The 27,292-nt window shown below is 30.8% G+C and overlaps 2 protein-coding genes across 2 annotated transcripts; one reads left to right on the top strand and one right to left on the bottom strand.

Moving 5' to 3' along the window:
* Positions 1-1,503: 1,503 nt before the first annotated feature.
* On the bottom strand, positions 1,504-10,344 carry LOC139489082 (ubiquitin-conjugating enzyme E2 S-like). The gene is made up of 5 exons (XM_071275198.1): positions 10,212-10,344; positions 4,738-4,885; positions 3,785-3,975; positions 3,214-3,350; positions 1,504-2,179 (listed from the first exon to the last, which is right to left on the bottom strand). Exons 1-5 carry the CDS (start codon positions 10,218-10,220, stop codon positions 2,044-2,046), a joined length of 621 nt encoding a protein of 206 aa, XP_071131299.1. The 5' UTR covers positions 10,221-10,344; the 3' UTR covers positions 1,504-2,043.
* A 212-nt stretch (positions 10,345-10,556) lies between these two features.
* Positions 10,557-24,150, top strand: LOC139489081 (ADP-ribosylation factor-like protein 6-interacting protein 1). The gene is made up of 6 exons (XM_071275197.1): positions 10,557-10,627; positions 13,266-13,411; positions 14,279-14,395; positions 15,268-15,385; positions 15,754-15,838; positions 18,020-24,150. Exons 1-6 carry the CDS (start codon positions 10,571-10,573, stop codon positions 18,142-18,144), a joined length of 648 nt encoding a protein of 215 aa, XP_071131298.1. The 5' UTR covers positions 10,557-10,570; the 3' UTR covers positions 18,145-24,150.
* The last annotated feature ends 3,142 nt before the right edge of the window (positions 24,151-27,292 follow it).

Genomic DNA, 27,292 nt, shown 5'->3' on the forward strand with positions numbered 1-27,292 from the left:
AAACATAATGCCCCTCTACTATCGAAGGTGGGGCATAGCACCTTTCACAGGTTGTTTAAATTAACAACCTCAAACATAACATCAAGTGATAATGAGGCCCTAAAATTTGAATAAGATCGGCATATTATGATGCACGACATTGTGCATAATTTTCACAGCAAATGGTCAAGTGATTATTTCATCTTGAGACTAAACAATTCCAATTTTAAGGAAACTTGACTTGTGAAATTAAAATGTCAAAATAGAACTTGATTAGAATGTTGGTTTTCCTGTTGCAATTGTTATACACTAGTTATTTTGGGGCCCTTTATAGCTTGCCAAGGCTCCATGTTGAAGGCTGTACTTTTACCTATGAATGTTTACTTTGTATAGATTGTGACTTCAATGGAGAGTTGTCTCATACCACATCTTCTTATTTATATTGACTGTTTTTATGGTTCATGTAATTGTGTTTAAGTTTCACGAGATTTGGTCAAGACTCCAGGGTTATTTCCATATGATCATTCCAACACCTAAGAAACCCCAACTTTTAAGGTCAGTAAGTTGCAGAAACTGTACATATCAGAACCAAGTTTAAACTTGATTTTACTCTATTAGTGATTTAACATGTTTAAAGTATATTACTTTGTTTATTTTTCTTATTACATGGAAACTTTTGCTTGTGGCAGACAAATATTTGTATCACCTTATATCCCCTTTTTAGGGAAAGGTATAAGAATATTAATAAAATTCAACTGAACTTGTGTTGATAAATCATGATTCCTAAAAGTATGTGTGTGTGCTTCAATTAGTTATGATAGTGTTGCTACATCACAGTACAGAAATCAATCTTTAAATAACTGTTTGAAAATTACATTGCAAACATTACTGATGTCTTCAGAGATGATGCTGAAACATCTTTGAATCCCCCCCCCCCCAACCCTTAAGAAAGAACTATTTGTGTGTTGAACTATTCTTAGTGACATCAACTCTGTATTGAAAGTTGTATTTTTACATGGTGCTCTCATGTCGGACACCTGAATGACCTTGAAAAGAGGCAAATATACATTATTTGTAAATAAATCAGGCATTTTGTCTTGTTTGACACTTTTTTTACATTTTGTCATGTCAAACCTTTTATTGCTTGCTATTTGTTACAGGTTTTGCTCATTGTTGACAATCGTATCGTCACCACTGTCACCACAGTTGCTAGCATTTACTGTGAATTTACTGTGAATTAATTTGTTTTTGTTGATTCAGTTGTTTTTTTTTGGATTGAGGTGAACTCACATTTTTGATTGTATTTCATTTTGTGGTTTTGCAAAAGTTTGCACATTTGTTCATAAAGCATATTTGTAATTCATTCCCCTGATCCAACAAATTCCACAAAAAATTGGTACCCAACAAAAAATAATGAATTTACAGGAAGTTATAAAGATTCTTTTTCATATTTGTCTCATTGCTTCTCATTGGCATTGTACCACATCTACTTAGTATATTATAGCGTAATTAAGATCCTTTGAATTTCATTTTCATTTCAAATTTATTATTAGACACATATAATATATATAATTAAGAATTTTATGATACAAATGAAAAATGGAACATGAAGCATTCACAGACTTCAGGTCATAAAATTAAAAAAAAAACTTAGAAAATGTAAATGAGTAGATTTTCTAAGAAATAAAATTTTTATAAACAAAAAATTAATTAAATAAATAAACAAATAAAAACGACCAGATCGTTGTGTACACATTTCACCGTTACAATTATATTGCAGCTGGTAATTAATACATTACAAAAATATCGCTGGACGTACAACAAATGTCACCGAATTGTTTTGTCGAGCTATGAATGAATATAATGGTACTTCATGATTTCCTTTTATACAAGAAGGGTGTCAATTTCATATAAAATTCCTGGTTCATAAAATCATACACACACAAATCGCATTTACACACTCATCATATAAACCAAGAAGGCCAATTGCGTCCACTTCTCTTCACGCATAAATACTATCATTGTATGAATAAATACATGATTAACATACACAAATACATTATATCACAATCTTTTTAACACTTTTTTCTTCTCTTTTTTCTTTTTGTCTATCACTTTTTTATCTCCTGCATGTTTTTTTGCCAATGGTCCTTCTAAACAATTTTTACTCAGTGATGGGATTTCTTTTTCTTCCATACATCTAAAAAATTAACAACAGAATTACAATTTTACATACTATATTAACTCATAATAGATTTTTCCTTGCAAAATCATTTTAGAATCAAGTACATACAACTACCCGGTATTCATGATATAATCAATTCTGCACGATGACAAGCTCTCTAATTATGATCGTTGTTGGCAAAAATTATGAAAAGAGCCATCAGCACGTCAATGGATTCCAACAGCTTAGTGATTCCCTTTGGATAGTTTAGTTCAGCCTTAATACTTTTTAGGTGTAACACCACTAATTTAGGCCCAGCCAGAAAGCACATACCAGAAAGTAGTACATATTTAACACAAAATAGTTCCTATGCATGGACATAACTTTCAAAATATTTAAAATATTTTACTAATTTTGATATTAAATGAAAGCTGCATAACTGGTGATCATTGCAGAACAATTTTTGACTGATAAATTTGAATAATAAAAAAGTGGCATGAAATTTAAAAAGGAGGGTACATTTTGCCTTTTTGTCAGATCGGAAGTACCTGGTTTGGTACATCCGAAGTTCCGGGAACCAGTTCTTTCTTATATGCCATGTAAGGTATGTTGATTTTTTCAGTACAGGACACCAGAAGGTGTTGCTTTGACATGCAATGATTGTCACTTTATTTGAACTTAAGATAAAAGAGCTGTGACCACTCGAAATTGAGGAATTTAACATAGAAAGCAATGGGGCCATTAATTAGTGGTGTACTTCCTTTACATTGGTTTTGTCATTTCAATCATTCCCACTCAGATGTAAACTCTGTCATGTCTGTCATGTCTGTTTTGCCAAAAAATATTGAATAAACAAGTTGTAAAAATATATATATAAATAAAAAGATATGTTCTTTCCGTAGGTTCAACACAGGAAACCATTTAGAATTTTTATCATATGTTCTCACACCGAATCGATATGTCATGCCTGAGCTGAAGTTTAAATCTATATATATAATTTCCTGTGTCTTTTGAAGAGTTGTATCATTTTCAATCATACCACATCCTCTTTTTTATAACTATACACTTACTTCATAGGTTTGGCGTGTATTTCTGTATAAAGTTTTGCCCTCGTGGAATAATCTTCATATTGTTCTAAAAGTAATTTTCCTGCCTCTTCATTTAATGCAGATTCTGGGTTTGGTACTATTAGTAAACATTTAATGGTCTGAAATGAAACAAAATATAATATTCATTACTGTTCATGTGTTAGCTCATTTTCTTTCAAAAAGTAAATATCATTTTAATCTTGTGGACACGATTTCTAGTTTTTTCACAATCCCATCCCCTTCTTCTTGAATCAAGGTTTTCATATGTTGTCTTTCAGATTGTGATTTTTGATTCCATGTTTTAACACCACTGGTACATGTATGATTGATATTTTTCATCTGTTATGATGACCAGCTCAATACATGTATAGAACTTTAGAACTTCTAATTTATTTATAATTTTTACAGACAACTTCTGTCATTGCTAAAGGCCATTCAGTCATAAATGTTAATGCTTTTGGATGTTTTTGCAACACCAAAAGTCAATAGAAATTACATTGTAAGATGTCCACTTTTTTCAACAGAAAGCCTTCTTTGCATAAAATGAACTTACTAGTAATATATGTTTAATTCCTAATTCAGCTTTCCAGTCTTTTTTCAATGTATTAACACAAATTTCACCATTACTTGCAACATTTGGGTGAAATATTCTTGTTAAAAAAAATCCTTTTGGTGGTTCTGATGGGAAATTTTTACCAAGTACTAGTTTCATTCTAAATGATCCTCCTGCATATGGTGTTCCCGCTGAAACAAGAAAAGTTTTCAGTCAAATTAATGTCAAGTAAATTTACCGTACACAATAAAACGTCATAAATCACAAGACCAAGTGTTGAGTGAATCAGAATGGAAAGGGGATTTGATCAAACCCTGATTTATGATACTGTCATAGAATTATATCTTTTAAACCATAAACCATTGGTATTCAGAGTGAATGAACACACAATCATCAGCAGTATTTAGATATATTCTTTTTTTTTGTAGTTCTGGAATTAACCTTTGTTAAGCATGTTAATTTTGTTTAAGCTTCCAAACATTTTTATTCCATTTGAATTGTCCAAACTTATAGCTCCTCTGTAATAAAAAAAAATTATTAAGACATTTGCATCATTACATGTACAATTAATGTATGAGTGTATTTAAGTGTATGAATGACCTTTTATCAGTTTTACAAAAAAATTGCTTTTACAATTGTTCACTTTATGGAACAAGAGAGTGATTGTTTTCACTATCTGGTTTTGTTTTACTTTAGCCACTCAATAATGCTAAAAGTACAATTCCTTTTATATCATTTTTTTTCAATTTTTTAACCCGAGTACAATGTGTATAGCACAAGTGAGGTCTGCATTCTTATCATAATCACTACTAAAAAATTGTGGAAACAAAACCTAAGGAAAAGCATTTTGAGGTACCAGTAATAAGGTAGGTACAAATGAGGCTATAGCATGTATAGGGAAACCCTATAAACACAAGTTTTTTTGTTTTATGTGTCCTTACTATTGATCTTACCTGGGCCTTCAATGTGTGCTTGTATGTCTGTAATGTCTTCATCATTAGGAAAAATCTTGATGCCTTCAGGAGGGTCGTTACATAAATCAGCTATTTCTTTAGCAAGACTTCTGATTACTTGTGGGGATAAATTTTCAACATTTGAAACCTGCAAATAAATAGACAACATCAAAAACTTTTCTTAAAATTTGCAAATAATCACATGGATTTTGATGAGTATTAAATGAAGGTTGACAACTTAACAGCTTGATTATCATTTATCATAGAATAATCTATTTCGACCAGTTTGGCTTGAATCTAGGTGACTGGTCACCTGGTCACAAATATGGAAGTCTCATCCTGGCAAAGTCGTTTAACAGCAAAAAGCAATTGACTTAGAAAAAAATAAACAAAAGTTCAGCAGGTAGCATCTGCCTTAATAATTTTAATATAATTTAAAGTATTCGTAACAGTTTCAATTTTCTGGATTTGTTATCATGGTTTAAAATTTATTAGATCTTGATTGATTTTGGACAATATGGAAAAACATCATGTACATATGTAACATTCTTAAAATTCCACAGTTCTTTCAAGAATTTCTAGGATTAATATCTATCCTGCCATGCCTATCCTGTGATCAAATGATTCATCATGTTCATGTAGTTCCTCTATTAAATATGCAAAGCCAGCAATGATAACATTTTACATTGTATACATGGTATAAATCGGATAAGACATGTAAATCTAATAACATACATGTTTACAGAGATATACTGTTTGTATGTCCATGTATCATTATATAGACTGGTCAAGATAGTTCTTGTTCGGTAGAATTTTTAAACACACTGGATTTTATCAATACACAAAGTAAAACTTGTACATGTTTGCATATAATGTAAATACAAATTGTATGTAATTTGGTAAATTTGAAAAATTGCACTGGGTCAACATTGTGATTGTATACCTGTGGCTATCAAACCATAAATATATTGTTATATCTACATGTAGTTTTTCACAAATTATATTGGTACATGTAACCAATGGAATCTACGTAACAATGTAAATGGCTAGAAATTTATGTATTACTGAAAAATTATTACACCAGGGTTTTCGATATCACAAACTAGTCAAAACATTTACTAAATTTTATCATTGGTATAAGGATATCATTCGTAAATATAGCTCAACATGCAGACTTCTTATACGTTCAGGTATTTCACATCCATTTTTTTATGAAAATATTCTTTATAAAGCACACAAATGTCAGTATTCACCTCGGAAACTAACAAAACCTTTGAATAGACTTATTAAGAAGGGATATAGTTACGATACTGTTGTCAGGTCATTAAAGATTGCATATTTTGGTGTTAATATTGTTTCTGATTCACTTATAGGGTCTTTGCATCGGAACTAAACCAGTCTTCACGATGAACTGTTAAATCTACAGGCCCAGAGCTCAATTTTTGAAAATTTTTAGTTAGATTCTGTTGGCCTGTAGATATGATTTTTACAGGCCCGATAGCAATTTTACAAGTCTGGGCTGCCAGGGCTGCCACTCAGCGTGAAGACTGTAAACATATTTATTAAAAACCAGTTGTTGGCATGACACAGGTTATGTTCTTCTCATACATGTTATGAATATGATGGTATGATACTAAACCCCTAAGGGGAAGGATTGTGTCTGATATTCATATTATGAAATCATAATCTTTCAATCAGTTTAATTGAAGTCTGGAGCTATCATGTCAGTTAACTGCTAGTAGTCTGTTGTTATTTATGTATTATTGTCATTTTGTTTATTTTCTTTGGTTACATCTTCTGACATCAGACTCGGACTTCTTTTGAACTGAATTTTAATGTGCGTATTGTAATGCGTTTACTTTTCTACATTGGCTAGAGGTACATGTACAGGGGGAGGGTTGAGATCTCATAAACATGTTTAACCCCACCGCATTTTTGCGATTGTCTCAAGTCAGGAGCCTCTGGCCTTTGTTAGTCTTGAATTATTTTAATTTTAGTTTCGTGTGTACAATTTGGAGTTTAGTATGGCGTTCATTATCACTGAACTAGTATATACATATATATTTGTTTAGGGGTCAGCTGAAGGACGCCTCCGGATTTCTTGCTACATTGAAGACCTGTTGGTGACCTTCTGCTGTTGTTTTTTCTATGGTCGGTTTGTTGTCTCTTTGACACATTCCCCATTTCCATTCTCAATTTTAGGATTCAAAATTTTGCCATTTTGGCCAAGTAGCCATTCTCTCATTAAAAATTTTAAAAATTTTCATTGGCATTGCACAAAGTCATGCATTTGATGATCACTTTTCAGCAGGCAATTTATATTTTTTTCAGTTTCAGATTTATAGAACAATTAATGCACACTGTTGTGACTGTCATGACTGTCAAACTTTTCAAAATCTCCATGGGTGAATATGCAAGTGGACCTTATGCTCCTCTTATAATTTCATATGTGTTCTTATTCTACCAATGTCTTGTTTGAGTGCTTCAATACCCTTTTATGGTTGTACTATGTAAATATAAAAAAGAAGATGTGGTATGATCATGAATTAGACAACTTTCCAAAAGAGACCAAATAACACAGAAATTAACAATTGTATGTAACTGTACAGCCTTCAACAATGAGCACACCCAATGTACATTTATATAATTAAGAATTTTAAAATTGACAACTTGAACATTCCTACATGTCCTACATTGTCCTATAACATGTATAAACATGATAAAGGGAAAATATCATCAAAATTTCATTATACACAAAAGTATATGTTTGGGCTACATGTACAATGTACATGTTCATTAATTCTACTCCCAATCATCCTGCTTAATTTCTCCAAAGCCAATGACACAGTGCCCCACAAGAGACTCCTCCAAAAAATTGACTACTACAGAATACGTAGAGTAACACTCAGGTGGATACAAGACTTCCTAACTTTTCCTAAGCAAGAAAACACAATCTGTATTACTCGAAGGTCATAAATCCAACCCCCTCAGGGGTGCCTCAGGGGAAGACCGCCTCACCATGGCCTACAAAATCACCAATAGATTGGTAGATATTGACCCCTTAAACTTATACAAACCCAGAGATTTACAGATCAGAGGAGGCCAGCGCATAAACCAACAGCATACATGTACTCTAAAACACCAGTACAGGTACTCCTTCCCAACACCAACCAGGGAATGGAACACACTACATTAGAAGAGTTCAAGGTCAGCCTTACCATCCTGCCAGAGGCCTTGACAGGAGCTTCTCACACCTAGAACTCTGTAGATCCCAGATGTTTATAGTTTTAATTTGTAAATAATAATTACTGTAAATAATTACTGCTGGTTTTAATAATTGAGGAGGGAAGGCCTCATGATTTTACGAGCAAGAGTCATTATACACTCAAGAAGAGTCAGACTCTGTATTAAAAGAAGAAATGAGACAACTCTCCATCCAAGTAACATAGAGAATAATACATGGAAAAATCCGTATCATATGTCGTATCATCCCGAGACACCAATATCAGCCCAAAGGCCTTTAGGCTTCCTTCAGTTCTACTTTTGTCTTGTTTAAAAAGCCTTAAAAGAACTGCTCAATTACTTATCCAAAGCACCTTGGTTACCTTATAATTTAAAAATATTTTGTTTATTATAATAATCATTGTATTTTTTATAGTTGCATTTAGTGTGACAAAAAATATGAAAACTTGACGTTTGTGACGTCACATGTACATACCGAACAATGACGTCATTCAATAAATTGTTACGCCAAATGACCGTACCTATTTTGAGGAAATTTTTTTCTTAAGCTTACAAAAATAAAAACTGACTATGTAGAAAAAAAGAAAAAAAGTAGGGGTGTGATAAAGGGTATGCGATAAAAGGTAAGGGTGTGATAAACATTGATAAAGGGTATGCGATAAAGGGTGCGCATCAAAGTTGCGCGATATGGATTAAACAGCAGGACAGCAGGCTATTTATCAAATATTCAAAACTACTGTATTGACTACTAAACATAATGATAAAACTATATATATTTATAGATATAGGAAGATGTGGTATGAGTGCAAATGAGACAACTCTCCATCCAAGTAACAATTTATAAAAGTAAACCATTATACAAATGTAGGTCAAGGTAGGGCCTTCAACAGGTTGGGGACAACCCACCAAATGGGGAACTATTTCCCAAATGAGTAACAATCCCTCATTTGAGTTATCATTTCATAGTGCAGAAAAATAAATTTTCTAAAAATGGGTCTTTTTTAACATGTTTTTAAAAGGTAAAATGGCACAAATTTATAGAAAATGGAACAACTTCTCCCAAAGAATTATATTTCTGTTATGGGTTTTTAAAAAGTTAAAAGCCTTGAAAAGTTAAATTTTCTGATTTTTCATAGGCTTGTATCTTCCCAGTAATTCAAGATAAGGATAATCATCTTTTGGAAAAGTTGATGCATTTTTCCTGAATATGTGCCATTTAAAGAAAAAAGAATCAGTTATTAATAAGAAAATTTTGTTTTTTAGCACTACCAAATGATTACTCAAATGAGGGAGTGTTACTCATTTGGGAAATAGTTCCCCATTTGGTGGGTTGTCCCCAACCTGTTCAACACAGGGTATACTTATAGTGTTCTCCTCATGCCGATATGACGCTGTGGTCCTGCAGCGCCTTAATATTTTTCTTAATTCCAGCAGTGCATTAATTAGCAGCTGTCCCTTAATATCTGGTCTTTTTATTTATAAATTTTTGAATTGTGAACTATTTAAGCTTTATGTTTAATTGTTAATATGTATTTATGAATATGTCTGAAAAACATCTCTTTAGTCTACAGGTATTTGAATAGAAAAGGGTGGTAACATGTTAGGTATACAGGAGGGTATGAATTTGTTTTGCCTTTGGGAGAGAACAGACCCAACATGTGATGTGAATAAATGTAGCATGTGAATGTGTTTTTTGCCTATGGCTTCGGGAGCGAACAGACCCTTTACCCTAAGAATGTAACTTGTAAAGTCTAAGAGACTTTAAAAATAAGTTACAATAAAAGTTACATGTTGATAAACCTAACAATTAACTGATTAATGAGGAATATAAAACTAAAATGACTGGAAATAGAGACATGTGGTGTAGATACTAGGTATCCAGTGGTCTTGCGACAGTACCCGTCTCGAACCTACCTCTACATGCCCTAGGCTATGTTTGTAACTAAAAAGGGGGGTGGTACATTTGTTTCACTGTCGCTTCCCCTTTTACTTGCAATTACGCAATATAACGTTTTTACTCTTGTCATGGTATTATTTCCTCTCTTTTAACTAGAAACCTAGATAATGAGTTCAGAATAAGATAAAAATTATTTCTTGGAAGATCAACGAAAAATCTGTGTATTTTTTTTTTGTGAATCAGTTTGGATGAAAACAAATCCATTCTTGTAAAAATATGTCGAATTCCTTGAATTAAACTGTGAGAAAATTGGATTGCAGCATATACCACTTACGTTCGACATTATTTTTGAGTTATTCTGTCCAAAATAAGTTAAGATATTTCTGTATAATGCGAATATCCTTTCAGAATAATTCAAAACGTCAGAATTTTGCTTGACCCAATTTCGAATTAAAATATGAAGTCTCGTTTACACGAGATGTAGTTTGAATTTAATTCAAATTTTGAGAAAATTAGTGGTACGATAAAATAATAACAAAACAGATAGAAATAAAGACAATATTGTTGCTTAATGAAATATCATTTTCTTATTTAAAAAACAGAAAAATTATTATTAAAAATTTGAGATGGATAAGTCTAGAGAACAATAAGTTTTATACGGAACACCTTGTGAGTCAACGTCCTCCGAATGCAATGCTCATTATAAACAAATCTGAGATGGCGGAATTTAATGATATGGGAAACGAAATGGTAAAGAAGTGCACTTACCATGCTAATTGTTATAGGAAACACTGATAAAAAATAGGGAGCACAGTTAAATCGATAATATATAAGATTTGCATAATGCTCTGTGACTGGTTGCAGAAAACTAACTTCAGATTATTGCTGTTTTATACCACTTTCATTTTTGCAGTACAAGTTATCTTCAAAATTGTGAATGCCTTTCAGCATGTTTAAAATAACTGAATGGGTACTTTTTGTCCATAATGTATAGGTAACTGTCTTCATGTCAATTTTTAGACAAAGATAAACAAGGACCATTAGAATCCATGACTAAGCCCCCCCCCCAACCTAAACGAATTCTAGTCAAATCGGCACCTGGTTAAATCGGCACTTGGTCAAATCGGCACCCAGTATAGTCAAATCGGCACCTAGTCAAATTGGCACCTGGTTAAATCGGCACTTGATGTAGTCAATTCGGCACCCATGTTAAATTTGTTTAATATATGATGTGTACAAAATATAACTTTGTACAATTTATAATTTGTACAGGGTTTTTGTACAAGTTATAAGTTTTTTGACACACATTTTCTTACACCAGGTGATACAAGTTTATCTTTAAAAATGTTCTAGTTCAATCTTTAAATTCAAATTTATATACTTTAACCTAACATTTCATGCTATTATCCTTGTCCTCACAATGGAAATGAGGATACCTGAATAGTTTACATTCGAATTTTAATTTCTCCTGATACCACATATGACATATATCCATAAAAAGTCTTTTTGTGGTCTAATTATGTTTGTGTATTAATTCTCGCTATTAGATTATATCATATAGTTGTGAAAATATGACAGAAATATGCGAAACAAAAGCTGGTGTTACATTGTGTTTTCACTATGTACTTGATTAAAGTTATTTATTAATTGAAAAGAAAATTTATCAAAACCATGAAAACATCAGTCACATAATGTTGAGAAAACTTTAAATGATCAACTTTTGTATTTTTACAGCTTGATGCTTTTTAACAAAATAAATCATGATCGAATTTATACATTTTTAGAAATATCTATATATATTTGCGACTATTATGCTAGTATACTTAAATTACTATCTTAGCATAATGGTCCCAGTCCCATATATTATATCAAATATTATTGGATGCCGAATTGACTTTAAATAGGTGCCGATTTGACTTTTTCTATGGGTGCCGATTTGACCAGGTGCCGATTTGACTTGTACCCACCTAAACGCCCCACTTTTCACATTTCACAAGAGGGGTGATTTTTTGGATACATGTACATGTACTATTGCTTTCGTGCAATCTGTAGGCTTCCACGCCTCATACAAAATGTTCTTCTGTCAACACTTTTACACCAAAAATAATAAATGAAAATATCAGCATGAAAACGTTAAATAGTGAATATATAATGCGAAGGCATATATTATAGGACATTTTACACCCCAATGAAGTTACAAAAAGAAACATTCAATTCTTAAATAAAAAGATTTTTCGTGTACCTCTTTGTTTACTGTAAAAAATATATATTTAATATAAAAAAGCTACTTATTGTAATTAAAGTAAAAATGTTTGTCTTTTTAGTAAGTCTTAATATACTAGTCTCTATTCATTAAAGTACAATTTAATGGACAAGAGAAATTTCAATTGGATGTTATATTAATATTCAAATACTGCCTACATGTATTCACAAGCCTCTAGGGTCTTTCAATAGATACAATTTTTAACCTTACTGTAAACATGAAAAATGTGTTAACTCATTTATTATTGCAAATTATATAAAAATAAAAAAATGTGGTATAATTGGCAATGACACAACTGCCACCAGAGACCAAATGACTTGGTAGGTCACTGTATGGACTATAATAATGAGCAAAACACATATCACATAGCCAGCTAATATGAGGCAGGCATTACATGTACCTGTGAATGGGGACGAAGTTTATTTAAATTAATTTTTGTAACTTTTAAAATATTTGTTAAAAAAAGAAACGGAAATACCGTAACGTTTCCGATTTTGGTTCTGTTGTTAGGGATTTTACTTGTGACGTTATTTAAGTTATGACGTCATGTTCAATGTAAACAAAGAAACGCAATGCATCAGGTAACGTTTATTCATACCCGTCCAAAGACAAAGAATGATTAAAAATGAAATATATATTTAGTATTGTGTTCCTTGAGTTCCTATATTTTACTAGACTAATCAAAGTCTCACAACAACAAGACCGGAAGAAGGAAGTAGAGTTATGTGTTCTGCGCAGATCCGGAAATTAAAAAAACGCGACAAAAAAAAATTGAACGATTTTGAGTTCATTAGTACAATGAAAAATTCGGGAAATTTTCCCGATTTTTTTTTTTATTGAATTTTCTACTGTAATAGGGGACTTCGTCCCCATATTAAAGGTCCAGAAATTACAAATGAAAAAAGATTCAAATGAGACAACTGACTTCCTGATTTATATACGTATATATAGTATGATATGTACATCAACAACAGACAACAACTTAATTACAGGCTCCTGACTTGGGACAGGCAAACATATATTTCAATTTTTTGACTTGCAAATACTTGAAAATATTAAATTAGGGGTTGTTAAAACAACAATTATATTAATGGTTCTCATTTAACTTGTTTGTTTCTATTTCAGGAGCAGAATAAAAGTGCTAGATTGGAAAGAATAAAAAAAGATTTGGAAGGATGGAAAGAAGTGTTGTTGCCTCTAAATGGATTAATTAACTGGGAAAAGCCATACCATCCACCAATTATTGTTGGTCTCAGTACATTTGTCTTCTTGTAAGTTTGTAAATTCAGTGTGACTTGGTTTGATATGATTTGATTTTTGGTGTTATATCGCCACTTATAAGCATCGCTTTTTTGGCTATTTCATGGCTGCCAGTTTATATTGGTGGAGGAAGCCAGGGAAAAAACACCTAACAATCCTTAATCAATTAATATTTGATTCCAGTAAATCTGCATGATTGGGGTTTTAAACTCACAACCTAAGTGTTGACTGGCTAGTGATTACAGTAGTAACAACTTGAACACTGGGCCATTACTGCCCCTCAGTTTGACTTGGTTTTGTACATTGGCAGATCAAAGTGTCATTTCCACTTCTGGTATAGTATTTAACAAGAAAATGAGTTGACCTTCACATGAAACATTAACCATATTGTGATTAAAAAATATTTGACAATAACTAAAAGGTAAAATATACAAGTTATCAATGTTGACAATGGTTGAGGTCTTTACCAAAAATGAAGTTATTCAGCATTGTTTTTGAAAAATTCAGGCAAAACAAATGTATGTACATGTACACACAAACCTGTGTTGTATCAACTATTTATTTATTATTATATTCTCATCATAGTCATTAGCATTTGCTGTTTACAAGCTTCTATAAAGAAGATCTTACAAAATCTGATTTTGGGGTCCATCACATCACAAAGCCCAGAAACCATCACACAATTCTTTTTGAAATTAAAAAAAAAAAAATAGTTAATTGAGTTGTTTCCCCTTTCATGTTTTTCAAATAGTATGAACCTTAGTTGGATGTGTGGTAATGCCAAACTTTTCCATATCAAAACACCATGATCAGGGTACAATTGAATTTTTATCTGTTGTTTTACATGTATAATGCATTGACTCTTTCTGTTTTTTCAGCCTGATTTGGTATTTTCAACCCTCCATTTTGACAACTTTTTCTTTGATTGGATTGGCTATAATCCTGATTGACTTCCTTGTCCCTATGGTTGGTCCAACTTTGATGTCATCTAGATGGTAAGTATACTACTAACATTGTGTGTTTATATGATAATCCCTCTTGAAGGTGATTTTTTGAACTTTATGTAACATTGTAATATTTGGCTTGACAATTTTCATTAATAAATACTGTTTAAACTAAGGTGATTTTTGACAGTGAATTCTGAAGATTCAATATAAAATATATCTAGACATCTACCAGTGTTTCCCCCTGCGGCCACAAGCAATACCCTTCATATTGTATTTGATAGTTAATCACTTAAAAACCATCAACAGTGACTTGAGATTAAAGCACCATGTGTGAAATGTTTATATAATGACCTATAATGGTTACTTTTATCAATTGTGGCTTGGATGGAGAGTTGTCTCTTTGGCATTCATACCACATCTTCCTATATCTATATATACAAAATATGAGCAATGATTACTTATCTAAAGAAGAAAAAAGAATGGAAAAAAGAGATCATCCATCAGTAGCTAAAAGAATATTGAAAATTTTATATAATGTCAAATTTCTTGAAGGAGCAACTGTTTAAAATTTATTTACATTTATCAGCAGGGAATTTATGCATTTTTGAAATTATGGTTTAGATTAATTTAACTGCATCAGATGTACTTTTTATCTTTTTGAAAAGGATGGTTATGCATGTTAAATACGAAGATGTCGTTTAAAAGAAGATGTGGTATGATTGGCAATAAGACAGTTATCCACCAGAGACCAAATGACGAAGAAGTTAACATATATAAGAGACTGCATAGCCTTCAACAATAAGCAAAACCCTTACCTCATAGTAAGATATAACAGACCCAATGGCCAATAACCAATTAGTTTCAGTCTTCCTTAAAATATAAGATTAACCATTTATTTTTATTATTAAAATTGCCAACAGGACTGGAAGAGAAGAAAGGCAGTATGAAGATGTTTGTATCCGTATGTTAAATGCCAAAACTCATTTCAGTAATTTCTATGAAGCAATGGTAGATCTGAAAACCAACAGGCCTAAAATGGTAAGCTATGTACATCACAGTACTAGTGTTCCCTTAATTTCCTTTGTCCATTGATAAAACATGGAATTGTTAAAAGCACAAAACATAACAAAAAAAGTCATTTAATAGTTGTTGTAACAATGGTTGAAATGTTCAGAAATAAACTATTTTATAGCAGGAAATAAAAATAGCAACAAACTACTGTTGCCTCTATGTAGATAATGTTTTTTTTTCAGGTTTGAGAATATTTTGTTTCTAGATTAGCATTACATTATTCAGTGGGAAATGTTATTTTATTACTCTCTTAAAAATTATTTTAACAGTTAAAATCAATTGAAAAAATCCCTATATACATGTATGTTTAATATATTGTTTGCTTTTTTTTTTAGTATTTCATTATAATTATGGGAACCCTAATCTCATTTGCTTGGATTGGATGTAAAATGGATAATTTGTTAATGACCTACTTTCTGTGTAAGTATATGATAAAACGAGTGGGAAAGGACATTCAAACTAAAGAATCCATGACAAACTGACAACACCATGATGACAATAAACAAAAAACAACCAAACGACAGAATTTAATCTACTATTTGAATAAAAATGTTCTAATTTTGTGGAAATCTACAATTTATCAGGGTATTACCATGGTTATAACTTAAAGTCTTATAAATGCATTTGTGATCCAATTAATAACAGATGAGTATATAGACAGTATATTTAGTGTTCGACATTCTACTATGACGTCCTTATTACGCTTTGTAAACAAAGCTGTGTTCTTATGAGGACAAAATATGTTTGACACATGTGCACAAATTTACATATTTCCATCGTTATCCTATAAAATATATACTTTCAAGTAGCTTACATAAACTTTTATAATATATGTTATATCGAACAACATATATTTACCCTGCTCGTATTTTTTAAACTTATCAAATATGAAATGTAACGTACAGACTCCTCGGGGAGGAAACGGGAACAGCTAAACATTTTTACGGTATTTTCGTACGCTTCGACCTATAAAAATACTGTATTTGTCCTATTAGAATCGAAATAATTCCTTCATGTCATGCTCTATGCTCATTTTAACATGGGTAGGCATTGTATTTGACAACTTTTTACACCTCGCTAACGCTCAGTGTAAAATATCGACAAATATAATGCCTACCCATGTTAAAATGAGCATAGAGCATGACATGAAGGAATTATGTCTTAATTTGTATATCAGGGCTGCTTTAAAATACATTCTAATATGAAATGCTTCTTTTGCTTTGTAAACAACTTTGTTTCAACATGGCGGTTCATAGGTAACCAAATTTCAACAGTGAATGGGATGGTAGCTAACAAGAAGAAATGTCAATTTAAAGTGGCAAATATTGAGTTTGAGTATTAAAAGAATCAATCACATTTTTTCTAGCGGTAATTTAAGAAATGCTTCATGCAAGCTACAGATTAATTAGATTTTTTTACCTTTATCTAATAGTGGGTAAAATACAACAGCCTCATACACAGCATACCAACCCTGGATTAAGTTTTTAAATCACTTTATATGTTTTATTAGAATTGAAATAATTCATAGAAGCCATAGATTGGTTGTAAATTTACACATGGCCTTGGCTGTATTATTTGTTAATAAAACGCCATGTGTAAATATACACCAAATTTATGGCTTCCATGAATCATTTCTTAAATACTGTAAAAGCACAAATTTTCGTGGGAGATTTAATTTCGTTGATTTCGTGGATAAGAATTATCCACGAAATTAAAACCCCAATGAAAATTTAACTGTAGATTTACATTATTTTATGATCTGACTAAATCTTATTGACATTATATAATTGATGAACATAAATGCAGACAATGAAATAAATAGGTTAATTGATTAGACATTGATATTCAAAGGTTAGTCAGATGGTAATACTAATCCTGTGTTTGTACAGTAATTAATAATCACCAAGAACTGTCAATCAATGTCATTTAACAGTCTAATGCGTCTGTATGTAATGCCCTCAAGTTGTAATACATTTATTACACAATCATTGTCCTTGGATAAAACATCAAAGGTGTGTAACAGCCAATTAGCGTGTGCAGGTTACAACACTTGATTAGTGCTCACTGTTACTATGAAATGCAATTATTGATTTTTCCCAACAGCAAAGTTCACATCAGTTTTATGAGTATTGTCAATTATAAAGTGACATTTGTATATTTTTTTTTCTAAACTTAAAAACCACGAAAATTAATCCCAACGAACTTACTTTTGGATACAAAACCACGAAATTTTAACCCCACGAAAATTAATGTTTATACAATATACAATGGAAACTCAGTAAATTAATGTTGGAGGGACCTGACATAACTATTGGATTCATCAGATTCAGTAACTTTCAATGTTTAATTGCAGAAAACATACCAAGCATTTAATATCTGAATCTATATGTACCACAGTACATGCAGTATTAATATTTATTTATAAAACAAACCAGACAGAATAGACAGTACACAAATACTATATTTTTAAGTGTCAATTGTTTGCATATTTTCTGGAACACTTGATATGATTGTAATAATACACATCATCAAATATCCTGAAGCAGAAATTTGATTGGCCAGTTTTGTATCTTATCATATATTGAAAATGTCTAATTTTAGTGAATTTAATCATGCTTGTACCTGGTATCAGAAGGAATGGAATACTACAGAAATATTTTGGAAGACTTGGAAATGCCATCAAGTCATTGATACAGGGAAGAGTCAAGAAATTGAAGTCAAACTAGTGTTCAGCATTTCAAGACAATTCCATTTATTCTAAGTCCCAAACTTTTGTATATTTGATATATTTCTTATGTAGGTAGCTTAAGTGTGTAGTGTCGATTTTTCATGATTTTGTTTTAGAATAGTGAATTGTATTTAATGGGGATGTTTTGGTAATTATATTATAATATGACAAAAGTTTGTTTGACAGAAAAGTTTGGTGCATAATAGGTACAGACAAAAAATCTGTCCTAGTTAAAAGTCAAAACTGAAGTAAGTTTACAGATAGTTTGGGTACCATCTTTTTGATACAAGAACAATTCATACAAGTGAGAAAAAAAATAGTTAAATATTATTAAAAGATATCAATTAGTCCAGAAACTGTGACATATTTAAAATATACAATTTCAGTTTTTTTTTCTGTATTGTACTTGATACAAAGCTTGATACACAATATTTTATAGACCTTTTTTGAAATAATACATGATGCATAATAAAAAAATGTTAATAATTGTTCAAACCCTAGATTTAAAGAAAAAAATGTGTCATTATGTAATGTTCATGATTATACTAATATTTCGTGTATATATTAATTTGATCTCAATTAATTTCTTCCTGTTCATGCAATTGTCAACACTTTGAACACGTATTGGAAAAAAATTACATTTTTTTGTAGACATGTAAGATATCATTATTTATTTTCATAAATTGTATGTAAACAAACTTTAACAGTATAATTGAATGAAATTTGAGTTACTTTTTCAGATTTCCCCAAGAAAAAAGGTTTTTATTTCATCATAGAAATATTAGTATAATATATTTTTTCTTGAACTTAATAACATATATCATGTATATTGATGGTTAGATGTTGTGTACTTTGTGTATTCTATAAAACTTATATACAACTTTTAAAAAAAAAGTTTGTCACTTGTAAAATTCATGTTGTACATAATTAATCAATGTTAACAACAGGGATAGGGTAATTGTAATCGATTGTAATTGATTACATTTTTTCAAGTAATCGACAGTAATCTGTAATCGACCATATTTTCAAAACTTAACAAAATGACATCAGCATTTAACATAGAAGTATTATAGTATTGACATGCATAAACTGCTGGGTAGGTTTAAATGGCTGTTTATATCAACATTTACACCTCTGTAGGGAATAATTATTATCATATATGGTTACACTTTATTTATTTTCAACTTTCTAATAAAAACTTATCTGTCATTGATATGGTAATATTTATAAATTAACTGTTTACAAAAAATTGAAAATTTGAAATACTAAGGCTTTTTTACCTCAGGAATAGATTACCTTAGCTGTATTTGGCAAAACTTTTAGGAATTTTGGTCCTCAATGCTCTTCAACTTCGAATTGATTTAGCTTTTTTAACATTTTTTTATTCAGCGTCACTGATGAGTCTTTTGTAGACGAAACACACGTCTTGTGTAAATACAAAATTAAATCCTGGTATCTATGATGAGTTTATCTGTTACATATTGCAGGCAGAATAAATGTCTTTTTCTTTTTACTTTTGGAAATTAGAAATTAACAAAAATATCCAAGTATATATTTTTTAAATCAAATTAAAAAATTAAACTCTTAATCAACCATTGTTGTATGAAATCTTATAGCCATCTTATTTTGTTATAATTTTGAATTTTTAAGCATTTATTATTTGCGCTTTTTGTCTTCCAAAAATCTAAAAGCATGAAATGTTGATTTGGTGTGGCCTTTAACACACTGTATATGAACTTAGCTTTAATTATTATACTTCAGTATTAATTTGTATTTTCCAAATAAGATTATAGATACATACATGTGCATGAACTATTTTTACGAAGTTATCTAAAAAAAAAATGTGTGATCCTCCTGGGTAGTCAAGGTCTTTAAACATGTTTAGTATATACCATTACAGCAGATTTCAGTCAGTATGTAGCTAATGGTAATATCTTTGGTTAGCTTGCTTGTTAGCTGAACAGTGAAGTCATTGTTATGTAAGGTAAACTTCCCTCCTTTAATAGTAGACTAGCCCAACAGATAAAAAATCTATCTCTCTGTAGGACTAAGCTACTTTAAAAGGAGGGTAGTATACCTTACCTAACAATGACTTCACGGTTCAGCTAACAAGCAAGCTAACCAAAGATATTACCATTAGCTACATACTGACTGAAATCTGCTGTAACTATTTACCTGTACATTGCTTTGGGAGATAGTTATTGTCTATTGGGAAAATAAACTTGTAATCATAGCCAGTAAATAAGTGTATACACGTTAGTGTATACTATAAAAGTATAATATGGTTTAGAAAATATGTTCTAACCTGACAAAATAAGTCCAATATTGGTTCTTTAAAAGCTATTGAAATGTCAAGTCTTATTTTTTGTAATAGAAACTTTTACTGCTATCTGATATTTCATATTATACTATTTTAAAAAGCCTAAAAGTGGTTAAAATGTTTTACTACATAATTAAAATCTATAGATATCTGAAACAAGTTCCTTGTAAATTTTATATATATTTTGATGTTATTGTTTTGTGCCCTTACTTGAATTCAATGTTTTCCTTCATATTGCTAATCAATAATTTCAAGCAATAATTGCAAAATGCTTTCTTGTGCCAAATGTAAATATACAATATAATGTCATAAAAATTTCTGTTTTTATTTCCCAATCAGTTTCTTTTCAAATTTTGAGTGCCTTACATTTTATAACAAAAGAGAACTTGTCAGTGGGGATCAAGGATTTTTGAAAATAGAAGGGGAGCGGGTTCTTATTACTGATTTTTTTCCATAAACAAAATTAGAAGATTTAAGCTAAAAAATTCACATAAATCTTTAGAAATTGAGATATTTTTGCATTAAAAAGTAGCATACACCCTCTTCACCCACTTCTGCTTATATATAAATTCTTTAATCATGCCATCTGAGAGGTAATATTACAGGGTCATTCAACAAGTATTTATTCCATTATATTTTTAGACTTCTATTGTTTGGCATACTGTGAATTCACTTTTATTCGTGGAATACCAATTTTCGTGGATTTCCTTGATACAGGTGAACCACGAATTCAAATGTTCAACGAATTTCAAATTTTCTATAAGCTTGTATGCAGATTTTAGCAAAACCATGAAATCAAATATACACAAAAATGCAAGTTTTCCTCAATCCCCGAAAATTGGAACCCACGAAAATAAATGAATCCACAGTAGTACTTGGTATTATTAAAGAAAAATAGAAAATCCGGAACTAAAAATAAAAAATACGGAAAAATGAGCCCAAAAAAAAAATTTGGTGCTGAAATATAAAGAATAGAGAAAATACAGCCATTCAAAATAAACAAATAAAAAAACAAAGAACCTCATACATATATGTGTATCAGTATTTGAATGGTGTTATGTGTGCTTCATAATTGAATTGTTAGAGTTTGTTAAGTTTTATATACGTTATTTATCCATATAAATGATATTTTGTTTTTTCTATGTATTTTTGTCCCAATTTATAATGATTATATGTTAATGAATGTAAGAGAGGTTTCACTTATTTATTGTTCATTTTATATGTGCTGCAGTAGTTTATATTATTTTCATGAATGATTCAGAGTTTTGATCATTAGTTTCACAACATAAACCATTATTGTGTTTAATAACCCTTTTCTATCTTGCAAGTGATTAGTTTTAGTTAGATTGTTAAGTTGTAAGAGAAGCTTTTTTTAAGAAAAAATAAAAGATAAAATACAAAAACTTAAATAGATAAAACAATAAAAGCTAAGTATTGGAATTGAAAGACCAATATTTCGACTTCTAAAGTCTTTTTCGGAAGAAGTTGAAAAATGAATAAAAATTGCCACCCAATTATAAGTGTTGTTTTTTTATAACAATAAAAAGAGTTTTAAAAAATCACTATTTATACACAACCTTTCTAAAGTTATAATATAGGTTTGTGTGCCAATTAACATGCATATGCCTTTGTTTTCTTAACATCTCAAATCAATAGTAAAGTTTTCAACTATGAAGTAACTTTCTTTTTGTATTTTTCCGATAATTCTTATACATGTATAACTATTCAACTTGGAGTTTTGATGGGCATATAACATGAGAAACATGTCTAGGAACTCATTGTCTTCTTAAAACTTTATTGAGAATGAAATATAAATATATCTTTAGAGAGTTGATCTGGGTTAAGGAAAATTAATATCCTTTAAAAGAGCAATACATAATCAGTGTTACTGTAAATTTAGAAATTTTTGCGTGCATTTATTGTGATTTTGTCATTTTAGAATTAAATGCGATTTTAATTTTTAGGATTTTGAGAAAAATCCTGTTTAATTCATATAAAACATTTCAAAATGAGAGTTTAAATTATTTTGTTTACAACTCTGTTGCATTTTTGCAATAATAAAAACCTCCCAACAATTTCTGAATTTACAGAACTTAGATGTTTAGTTGGCACAAAGGTTTTACTGGACTTCAAGAGTTTTCGTCCCTTACCACCTCTAAAAATAGGAATGTTTGTTCAATTTGATTTTGTAACAATATCCAAATTTACTACCATTAAATGAAATCACACTGTATTTTTTTCATATCTTTTTGTTTGTTTGTAAATTTTGTACTATTATTCTTGCCAGGCTTTGTGGTTTTTACAAGATGACAATTTTTTTTTCGAGTTTTGTATAATAATTTTTTATATGTTTGAAAGATGTATGTAAGATTCTGCATTTTTTATTTTTCAGTCTTTTAAAGAGTTTTATAAGTAAGTGATAAACTGTACAGCCCTCTTCCATTATTAAGATTGATTTGATACAATTTCTAAAATCTGAAGAATATTATACACTTGTTAGAATGCTTATAGACAAAATAAGGTTAAGTTTTTGGTCAAGTTTATGGTAGTTTGATGTGATTTTAAAGTCAAAGTTATGATTTGATTAATAGGTTCACAGATGATGTGATCTTGATTTTATAATTAAGGGGTCATCCATAATTGTCAACAATTTTCCAAAGTGTACAAAACATACACTTTTTCAGATCCCCCACCCTCCCTCAAAAAGTGTACATCAACCATTTTCAGATTTCAAGACAAGAATCAATCATTCTTATTAAAAAGAAGATGAACTCTATTATAGAAATTTGCATTGAAAATAAACTTAAACATATCTGACTGTTTTATTTGATAAATTAAAAAAGAGCGTACTGTAAAAATGTTAATATTTTAACCCCCTCCCTCAAGAGTACATTTTGTACACTTTGGAAAATGGTAGCCAATTATGGATGACCCCTAAGTGATCTAATTAGTTTATTTTTCAGTGCAGAATGAATTTCGATACCAGAATAACTTACAAGAAGCTCCTCTAAACTTTACACATTATTACTATGACCTTTTATAAGGTCATTTGGGTGCAATATATTCTACGTAGATGAATTACCTGTAGCTGTGTAAAGAGTATTAGGCTTTGGGAATTTGCAACTTATCATTTGGTGCAGCTTAAGAAAGTAGTATAATTGTAGTGGTGCTAATATGCTGATTATTTATAAAAATCAAATTATATAATTACAAAAATATAAAAATATATGTATGCCAAAACACATATTTAACAGCGCCTGGTGATTTTTAGCGGGGGGAAATGTCAGTAAACCATTACTATATTACCCAAATTATATAATTATATTTAAAACATAAAAGGTTTGCTAGAGCTTGGGTAAACAGAATGAAGTTCATATTTTTTGGCAAATACTGTAATATATCCAGATTATTTTGGCTGGTAATTTTTTGCGTTTAATCTTATGTAGCTGAAACCATTATTTATTAATGGGATTTCAAACTTGATTTTTTTATGAAATATTCACAATGATTTATGTTTACATTATTTTTTCTATTTGCAAAAAATTACATAAAAAAGATTTACATTTTTTTTGTTCTGTTGCCTTCATACTAAGATATGCAAATTATAACAAATTTCAAAGAAAATAAATCAATAGAAGATTTGTAATACTCAGTGTGCCATGAATAAATATTTGTTTTAGCTTGTTACTTGTTCTTGATTTATTGCCATATATGATCAAGGCACATCAATTTTCAGAGTATAATATTGTTTTCGTGACATCATTTTTTGGGACCCTTTATAGCTTGCTATTCCGTATGAGTCATAGCTCTGTTGAAGACCGTATTTGACTTAAACGGTTTACTATTATAAATTGTGACTTGGATGAAGAGTTGTCTTATTGGCACTCATACCACATCTTCTTATATCTATATAAATGTTATTAAAATTACTAACATTATAGGATTGATGTCATAGCTCTCTGTTGAAGACAGTATTTGACTTAAACGGTTTACTTTTATAAATTGTGACTTGGATGGAGAGTTGTCTTATTTGCACTCATACCACATCTTCTTATTTCTATATAAATGTTTTTAAAATTACTAACATTATAGGATTGATGATTGAATCCTGATTAATCTTGATCAAGTGGCAAAAAAGGTGGCACATAATTCAAATTAACACTGTATGGGAAATAATATTTTCACCTTCTTATCTGAAATTAATCTGCTAATTTTTGTTGAGTCTGCCACTTTTGTCGCAGAAAGCTGGACATAGGGATAGTGAGCCGACGCCGGTGGCAGCGGCAGCTTTAGCTAACTTCTTAAAAGCTCAATATTTTAGAAGGTGGTAGACCTGGATGCTTTCTTCTTTTTTTATGGATGCCTCATGTTATGAAGTTTCCGACAGTCACATGTCCAATGTCCTTGACCTCATTTTCATGGTTCAGTGAACTCTTGAAAAAAAAGTTAATATTTTTTGTAATGTTAAATTCTTTCTTATTATCAGTAATAGGATAACTATATTTGGTATGTGCGTACCTTGCAAGGTCCTCATGCCCATCAGACAGTTTTCACTTGACCTCGACCTCATTTCATGAATCAGTGAACAAGGTTAAGTTTTGATGGTCAAGTCCATATCTCAGATACTATAAACAATAGGTCTAGTATATTCGGTGTATTGAAGCACTGTAAGGTGTACATGTCCAACTGGCAGGTGTCTTCTGACATTGACCTCATTTTCATGGTTCAGTGGTTAAAGTTACGTGTTTGTGTTTTTGTGTTTTCTTCTAATACTACATGCAATAGGTCAACTATATTTGGTGTATGGAATGATTGTAAGGTGTACATGTCTAGCATGCAGTTGTCATCTGACCTTGTTCTCATTTTCATGTTTCAGTGGACAAAGTTAAGTTTTTGAGTTTTTGTCTTTTTTTCTAATACTATATGCATTATGTCAACTATGTTTGGTGTATGGAAATATTTTATGATCTATATGTCAGTCGCGCAGGTTTTATTTGATCTTGACCTCATTTTCACGGTTCATTGCTCAGTGTTAAGTTTCTGTGTTTTGGTCTCGGTTTTTCTTAAACTATAAGCAATAGGTCAAGTTCTATATTTGTTATATGGAAGAATTGTTAGCTGTAAATGCCTGCCTGGCAGGGTTCATCTGACCTTGACCTCATTTTTATGGTTCATTGGTCAATGTTTAGTTTTCTTGGTTAATGTTAAGTTTATGTGACAGTTGTAATAAACCTTCATATTTGAGACTCAACATAATATCAATGATTAGTAAAGAAGGCGAGACATTTCAGTGTGTGCACTCTTGTTTATTAAACTTTATAGGATTTATGGAAGGTCTCCATTTTGTTCTGATCAGATGAAAAAAAACACAATAGCCAGTAACAATCTTGGGTTCTTATTGGCAATTGGATCAACATTACATAAGAATCATACATGCAGGGTGTGCAATCACTGATTCTGTAAAGTTTAATCCTGATTGGCCAATTCAAGAATCTTCCCCTCTGAAACTGCAAGGCAATATATGCTCTTAAGTTTTACATGATTAACGATGGGTGGACACTCTTTATGTTGATTATGTTAGCTAATAAGTGTCTCTAATACAGATTGTTTTTACAATTTAAACATGTGAAGGAAATAAGGACATTGGGATATTTTGCTTAGCCTTCCTCTATAAAAATGGTGCCCTCTAGATGAATAAGTTTGGTGACTATGTTAAACACATCTTTCCCCTTAAACTTTGAAATAAAGGATACAACAGATACAGTAGTGAAGTATGCATCATATCTTGAATAGCATCTAGAAATTTACAAAGAAGGTCTATTTAGGCAGCAACCATTTGATTTTCTGGGGGGGGCTATGGTTTTTTTTTCTGTGCAAACTTTTTTTTTCGCCTTCGGCGAAGAACAATCTATTTTTTTAGCGACAAACCGAAGACAATTTTTTTCTTTCAATTTTAGCATTACATATAGTGGCAGCTGAGGGTGAAACAAACAATTTTTTTTACTCAGGGTCCAAAACAAATTATTTTTTTCACCAAAACCTGGAAACAAACTTTTTTTTCCAAAAAAAACCATAGCCCCCCCCCAGAAAATCAAATGGTTGGTGCCTTAGAACAAAACTTTATTACAAGATAATATTTCAGCTTCTCAATTGTGAACTTTCTATTTCTATGCAGCAACATTCCAGCAGCACTTGCATATGGAATATATATCTATCCCAGGCGATACAATATTTTTGTTGGGTTCATGTTTGCTCAGCCTTTAGTTTAACTGTTGTTGTCTCTTTGACACATCCCCTGTCTCCATTCTATATTCCTTTCCCTTTTTGTTATTTTAAGCATATGATACTCTTGCAGTTGATAAGATATTCAATGTCATATGTTTCCCATTATTATTTCTTTGGTAGACATTGCTGTTTTTAATTAATGAAACTAATAAACTAATTGAAGTTTCTCCTGGTAGAGTTCAATTCATCCCATTGAAGGTTGACTGCACCTCTTGTATCTTTCGCCCCCTCTCCTTTTGCAAGGACAGCATTATGGTTTACATGACAGTGCGGAATAGCCATGTCACAGATGACCACGGAAATGAATGTTCAACATACTTTAAATTGAAATAAGCTTCTATCCACGAGAATTACTGAAAATTCTTACAAAAATTTAGAATAGTCAACAAAAATTAAAAATTAAAGACAAAGAAACTGCATGGCCTTGGAGACACGAAAGAGTCTAATAAATCTGGAAAGCAGCTGATACTCCCAAGATGTGAAGAAGTTTGCAGAAGACTACATCCATCTTAATATATGTTCACATGCCCCTTTTATGCTG

This window comes from Mytilus edulis, chromosome 9 (genome assembly GCF_963676685.1).
Source record: "Mytilus edulis chromosome 9, xbMytEdul2.2, whole genome shotgun sequence".
Classification (NCBI taxonomy): Eukaryota; Metazoa; Mollusca; class Bivalvia; order Mytilida; family Mytilidae; genus Mytilus; species Mytilus edulis.